The sequence below is a fragment of the Notechis scutatus genome, chromosome Z (genome assembly GCF_049901735.1).
Source record: "Notechis scutatus isolate UNSWTSFEM ecotype Mainland chromosome Z, rNotScu1.2, whole genome shotgun sequence".
Classification (NCBI taxonomy): domain Eukaryota; kingdom Metazoa; phylum Chordata; class Lepidosauria; order Squamata; family Elapidae; genus Notechis; species Notechis scutatus.
The window spans coordinates 31,352,729-31,360,174 of NC_142025.1; the positions used below are offsets into that span (position 1 = coordinate 31,352,729).

At 44.0% G+C, this 7,446-nt stretch overlaps 1 protein-coding gene across 1 annotated transcript; it reads left to right on the forward strand.

Annotated features, from left to right (window-relative positions):
* The first annotated feature begins 451 nt into the window (after positions 1–451).
* Positions 452–5,030, forward strand: TRIL (TLR4 interactor with leucine rich repeats). Its single transcript, XM_026673598.2, has one exon. The coding sequence runs from the start codon at positions 1,028–1,030 to the stop codon at positions 3,314–3,316; it is 2,289 nt and encodes a 762-aa protein (XP_026529383.1). The 5' UTR covers positions 452–1,027; the 3' UTR covers positions 3,317–5,030.
* The last annotated feature ends 2,416 nt before the right edge of the window (positions 5,031–7,446 follow it).

Here is a 7,446-nt window from a genome sequence, read left to right on the forward strand (position 1 = left end):
GTAGGCATGGTCAATTCTTATTTTCTAGCCTAATGTTTTATGAACCCAAAGCCCTCCAGTTCAACCGAACGGCCAAGCCAGTACAATAAAAGAAGCTATAATTTCCAGCCATTTGGAAGTCACATTAGGTTTGCTGAAAGGACCACAAGACTGTGTCCTGTTTGTTTGAATGCTTTAAGGTGTAGCGGAGCAGGAACACACCAAGAGCATCTTAGCACCAGGGGACTGTTTTGAAAGGCTGTTGCAGGCCCATGAAGGCAGCATCTACCTTGGGAGGTCAGGCAACCAGAATCAGATTTCCACTTGTGGAAGGGCAAAATCTAAAGTCCTCTAAGCTATGGCTATTACTTTGGGCAGATAGGCGAAGATGACTCACACCACTAGCGAATGGAAAGGGGAAGGCCACGAGGAATCCCAGTGGGCTGACCACTCCGACTCCTCCCTATGTTAAAATCTATGAGTGCTTAATCTTCGGTCCACGCGCTTCTATTTCTCTCCCCTTCGCCCCTTCTCCTGCCTAGACGGCAACCCCGCTGCTTAGCTACGCTCCCCTCGCTATCCCTCCCTCCTTTCCACCCCAACCCCGCGCCGCCCTGGTCCGGCTGTCTCCTTCCAATCCGCTAGGTCTGGCCTTTCTCCCGTTCCCCTCCTTCTATCCGATCTCCAGGTCTAGCGAGTTCCCGGGGGCAAAGTGTGGGAAGTGCGAGTTTCCGCTCCGATTGTCTGTCCCTGGCCGCCACCCCCGCCTGGCTTGCAGGCTTCGAGAGCAGCCGCTCAGGCACAAACAGGAAAGGGTCGCAGGGAGCCAGACCCCAACCCGAAGGCGCGGCGGTGGGAGCTGCAGGAGCAGGAGACGGAGCGCTCGGGCAGGTCTGGAGCAAAGAGCCGTTGGCGTTGTGAGCGGGGAAGAGCGCGGCTGGTGGCCTGCGTTGCACTCGGAGCTGGGTTCGGAACCCAACCCAAGCCGCCGCCCACGAGGAGGGGATGCCGGAGAGACGCCGAGGGAACTGCCGTTTGCCCTAGAGAGATGGAGCCGCCGCCGCCGCTGCTCCAGCTCAGAGTCCTCCTGATGCAGCTGCTGTTCGCCTACTCGCTCTTAGTGCTGCTTCCGCCGGCGGTAGCGCCCATTTGCCCGGAGTCATGCGACTGCCAGCAGCAGCAGCACGTCCTCTGCACCAATCGGGGACTACGGTCGGTGCCCAAGACCGCCGAGCCGCAGGACATCCTCACCTATAGCCTGGGCGGCAATTTCATTGCCAATGTCTCGGCTTTGGACTTTCACCGCTTGGTGGCGCTGCAGCGCCTAGACTTGCAGTATAATCGGATCCGTTCGCTCCATCCGAAAGCCTTCGAGCGCCTGGGGCGTCTGGAGGAGCTTTACTTGGGCAATAACCTCTTGGCTTCCTTGGCGCCGGGCACACTCCGCCCACTGGCTAAACTGCGAGTCCTCTATATCAACGCTAACGAGATCAGTTATCTAAGCACCGCTTCCTTCGCCGGTCTGAACAATCTGATCAAGCTGCGGCTGGACGGCAACTTGCTGGCCTCGCTGAGCGACGCCACCTTTTCAGGACTAACCAACCTGCTGTATTTGCATCTGGAGGCCAACCAGATCCGTTGGCTGAGCCGTAATGCCTTTGCTGGGCTTGGCAAGCTACGCTTCCTTGACCTGTCTGGCAACCAGCAGAATTTGCTGCGCCACCCAGATACCTTCAGGTCTCTGCGCTTGCTTAGCACCCTCCTCCTCTCTGGGAACGACATGCAACAGCTAGGGAAAGGATACTTCCAACATCTCTCCAGCTTGGCCAGGTTGTCACTGGGTGGAAACCGCCTGACGTGGTTGGCAGTGGAGGCTTTTGCTGGCCTGGGGTCCTTGAAAGAGTTGCACTTGGAAGGGAACCTGCTAAGCCAACTGCCTGCCACCTTATTCCAGCCTCTGCAAAGCTTGGAGGTGTTGGATCTGAGTAATAATCTCCTCACTAGTCTTCCTGCTGGCACCTTTGGTCTCCTAAATAAGTTGCGAGAGCTCAGTTTGCAGGGAAATGCCCTGGCCTCCCTTTCCGGAGACCTCTTTACCTCCAACTCAGCATTGTATCGCTTGGAATTGGATGGGAATCCCTGGAACTGCGATTGCCACTTGCAAGGGCTGAAACAGTGGCTGGCATCCTGGCATTCCCAGGGCCGGCTTCTGACTGTGTTTGTCCAGTGCCACCAGCCACCTGCCCTGGCTGGGAAATACCTTGATTACTTAGAGGATGTGCAACTCTTTTTGTTTTCTAATGGCTCTTGTTTGGAAGGGTTAACATCTGCCAGTCCTGGAGGCAATGGTAATTCTAGCTTAGGCTTGGGCCTGGATAAACAGAGCTCCCCACCTTCTATTTCAACTGGGTTGCTAATGGGATCCCAGAAGATGGTATCCGAAAAGGGAAGTTGGAATGTGCAGACAGATCCAACCCCCCTGTTGCCCACCTTTCTTATCAGTACTAGATCTCCCTCTGTACTTGCTGCCCCCTGGCCTCGGCGAGCAGGAAAACACCACTTGGTATCTAGTACCCTTCCTCTGGTCACTGATCCATGTGATTTTAACAAATTGTTTCTGTACAACCTGACAGTGGATACTGTCACTGAAAGTGCAGTGACAGTGCGCTGGGGGGTCCACCCACACCGCAGCCCTCGCTTGTTAGGGCCTGTGCGCTTCAGAGTCCTTTTTGATCGCTTTGGTGCTGCCATCAAGTTCCAGCGCTTTGTTTATCTCCCTGAATGGAATGAGCCGGTAGCCACTCTGCGAGAATTGCGTCCGGATACCCCATATCTGGTTTGTGTGGAGGGAGTGATGGGGGGCCGGGTCTGCCCAGTGGCACCACGGGACCATTGTGCAGGGCTGGTCACTTTGCCTGAAGAAGGCGTGGGGGCAGCAGTTGCTGCGATGGCTGGGGGGACCCAAAGCTTGGATCAGCAGCTCCTCACCCTTGTGCTTCTGGCGGTCAATGCTCTGCTACTCTTTCTGGCTTTGGCAGCCTGGGCTTCCCGCCTGGTGCGGAAGAAGGTCCTGGGGTGCCGCCGGAGAAAGGCAGCCTCTCCAGTCCATGTTAGGCAGATGTATTCCACCCGTCGGCCCCTCCGGTCCATGGGGACAGGAATCTCCACCGACTTTTCTGGCTTCCAGTCCCACCGTACACCGCGTAGTGCTGTTTGTGCCTTGCGTGAGGCTGACCTCATTGAGTTCCCTTGTGAACGCTTCATGGATAGTAGCACTGGAGGGAATAGCAGTGTCCTACGTGGAGAAGATAATTTGTTACAACGGTTTGCAGATTAGAGACGGGCTCTAAGCTAATTTTCAAGTCTGCTATCATGAAGTGGCCGCTGGCATTATGATTTAGTGAAGTCTATGGGAATGCAGCTTCTGCAAAGGTGCCCCCGATATGGGAAAATTACAACTCCCAGCAACCTTAGTTAGCATGATAAATGGTGAAGGATGCAGGGAATTATAGTTCAGTAACAACTAAACTGCCCACTGTTTCTGATCTTCCTATCCTATCTTTAGGCCTGCAAAAATATGTATATATAAAGATGGCTGATTAAAAATGGTGTAACAGCTGGACTAGGATATACTAAAAATGAATAAAAACAGCAAAAATGGCTTTCTTGAATTTATTGCTGGCCATTTTAGATGATTTGTAGTCTTCTCTTCTTTGGGATAAAATCTATGATTCTCTAAAAACCAATTAGAATGGGAATCTACTACACTTTTAAATTTCCATAGTTGTGGCTAAATGGGCATTGATCTCTATTTGTGAATTAAGTAGATCCTAACAGGAAAACAAATTTTAGTTGTCTTATCACCAGTTGCCAGATGGATACAAGAATCTCTAACAATTCCTAACTTGTTGATGTAACTCTGTAGCTCTCAGTATTATTCTTGGCTAAGAAATAAAGTAAAATAACTGGAATCAAACAAGAAAAGATACAGAAAGTTTTATACAAATGTTTGAAGCTGTACAAATTTGGGGGCATTTCAGGTTATGTCAGATTCCGGCATTTGCATCATTTGTTTAAAACTGATATAAACAAGATCAAGCCAGAGGATTTTATTTTTAGTGTCACTTGCCAATATATAGATCTGCAAAAATCTGTACAACTATAAGATGGCAGTGAAGAGATATAGAGATGTAGCTCTTTGCTGTCATTTCACAGTTATCATTTATGGAGACCAGATGTAATAGCAGTAGCTGCTGGTGCAAAAAAGATGGTGCAAAAAAGTATTTTCTAGTTGAATACCTCCTGGACAGTATAGATATCATTTTCTTCAGAGAAAACTCTATGGTTGGAGTCTTCTTCATGCTAGTTCTGATTAGGCTTTGCAAACATTTGAGAGAAACAGGAGAGCGATCAGTTTAATTATTATTGCTTCTAAATAAAACACTATTCAGAGCAGAGGCTGTTAAGTGTTACTCCCTTGATGGATAGCTCAGACTCTCTTGGGTATACTCAAAGTACAATTCAACTTTTGGTAGATGTCTGTTATGTTGGCAGTTAGCATCAATGATATTTCCTCAGCTGATGTCGTTCTTATCTAGAATATGTATTTAGGATGAGGCAGATTTGCTTCTTGCTTGTCAAAAAATGTGAACCCCAATTACTACTATGATGCAGGGAATTCTTGAATTTGTGTATTAGACACTGATTTTTAATTCTCATTAGCTTTTCCAAATTATAGTTTTTGATTAAAAATATTTTTTCTAGAAGGGCTTTGAAAACATGTTTAACTTGTGAGCTAAGAATGGTGCTTTTTCTTCTTTTTTTACTGACCAGGGCTTTCTTTTATTAAATGAATGTAAGAAGTTTTAGTGTATGTTTATATAACATGTTAAAATAAATAAATAAAAAAGATGAAGAAAGGAAGGAATGAAGGAGGGAATGTTGATTTTGCAAAATTCATTGCTAGGGAGAAGAATCCTAATTCCAATTTGTTATAATTTGTTTAGAATTATTTTTTATGGTGGTCTTGAATAAATACATTTTGGTACTTCTACAGCTTTGCCTATTTCTTTTTAAATCTTGTTTTTCATAAATGATTTTGGATAGAGATATAGATTTCAGCTAAACTGGAGGAAGTAGATTATGTTGCTGTCCTGTGATTGTTATGCAGCAGCACTAATCTCCCCGATATTACATAATGAGCCACTAAACCTTGGTAAGTTTCTGGAAGGTTGCTGCAGGAATTGAAATAATTTCCTTATAGAAGATACTTATATCCCATTTGGGGGGATTTTCCTCTTCTTCCTCTTTGCGCCCCAATCCCATTCAGCAGAGGTCACTGGCCTGGTGAAATGCATTTTTTGATAAACGCATGGGCTGCAAGGGGAGGAAATTATAGAGAAGCATACACTGTGATTTTCATGATAGAAATCTCACACTGTCTATAATGCCTTGGAACGACCACACTCGAAATACTGCATCCAGTTTTTGGTTGCCATGATGTAAAAAAGATGTTGAGATTATAGAAAGAGCACTGAGAAGAGCAACAAGGTGATTAGGGGCTGGAGGTCAAAACAAATAAAGAGCAGTTGTGGAAATGGGTATGTTTATTTAATGAAAAGGACTAGGAATGACATAATGGCAGTGTTCCAATATCTAAGGGGTTGCCATAAAGAATAGAAAGCCAACCTATTTTCCAAAGCACTTAAAGGTAGGACAATGGATGGAAATTAATTGAGAAAAATAACGTAGAATTAAGGTGAAATTTCCTGATGGTTAGAACAATTAATCAGTGGAACAACTTGCCTCCAACACTGAAAGTTTTTAAGAAGAGATTGAACAACTATTTGTCTGAAATAATATAAGGTTTCGTTCCATGAGCAGAGGGTTGGACTAGAAGACCTCCAAAGGCCCTTCTAACTCTGTTATCCTGTTGTATGGAGTACAGAACAGACTCACCAGATTAAAGCATCTTTAGTCATGACATCACATATGCTGTATAAATCCACTCATGAATGCCTACATGACATGTTGATCCCAAGTATTAGAGTTCAGTTTAAAACGGAAACAAAAATAGACATTCAGTAATAACTTACACACAAGTTTATTTGTAATTTAAATCTTAATTTGAAGAAGTACAAGAAACTGAGTATTGCATTTCTTTATGAAATTGATGTCTTGTAGTGTGTAATATTATTCTAAGACAAGATATAATATATTTATTAATGTAAAGTTTGTATGCCACCTGATTCCCTAAATTGAGCCCAAGCATAAAAATGGGATACATTTCAAACAGTCTATCATTGAATCTTTAAAGATTTCTTAAATCCTTCTTAAGGACCTTCTTAAAAATGAACTTTGAGACAAAAGCTAAAATTCTAAATATTGGCAAATAATAGCCCCATGTAAGTAAAATTATCTTAAATTGGCAGTGCTGCTAATCTAGGCAACTTTTCAGTTTCAGTGTAGAGATGTAGAGATTTGTTCTGATAATATTTGGAACCTCGGGGGGTGGGGAGTAGAACTAGACTGGGATTACTGTCTACACTTGGAACGTAGTGACTCCTAATTGAAATTTCAGATTTCCAGTTGTTAAATAAGAGAATAGAAAGGTTACCCAGCTTCAGAATCAGATTGCTGAAATTAAACAGCATGAAAAACTAGAATGAGGGGAATATAGAAAAACGAACTAATGCTAAAACACATTTATACTCAGAGATATTCTGAGTAGCAGTTAAGACTCTGTTTTGCACACAATTCTCATTTATAGATTTTGAAATTCTAGAACAAAACTATATTGAAACTTACTCTTCACATCCATTCTAGTAAATGTAAACTTGGCTTTTGTGCTAATTAGATTATCTGATGTTAATACAACAGGATTTATAAATTCCATGTGAGATAATGCTTGTTAGTCTCAAGCTCCAGGAGTGTCTTTGCTCCAAAGACCTTTCATATACAAATGCGAACTCTACAAACAATAGATCCTCACTTTACCCATTTTTCCTCTAATCTGGCTACTCTGCAACTGTATGAATAATATTTTTAATGGAGTCTGGCAGTAAAGCTCTCCTTGCCTTCATACTAGCTCTTAACCAAGGGAAAGTGACACCCTTCACTTCATCATATTTGCGATCTTTTAACCTTTTTTTGGAGGGGGGAGGGTTTACATTTTATTGATTTTATCATAATTTAGCTATTGTGATTTCCCCAGAATTATTGAAAATTGGGGAACATACAATTTTGATAAATTATTATTATATTAGTACTACTACCACCAAAATAGTTGAGCCATCAGTGGTTAGGAGGGGAGTAGAAGGAATGTCAGCATAGCAAATTGCAACTTTCACAAATACAGTATGGTCTTTTTTGCCTCCCCGAACATAGTTTTGGCCCTGAGAAGTTGTGCAACGTTGCATACAAAATTCTACTCTTTCATTGTAATCAAACCTTGGGAAATATTGGTAG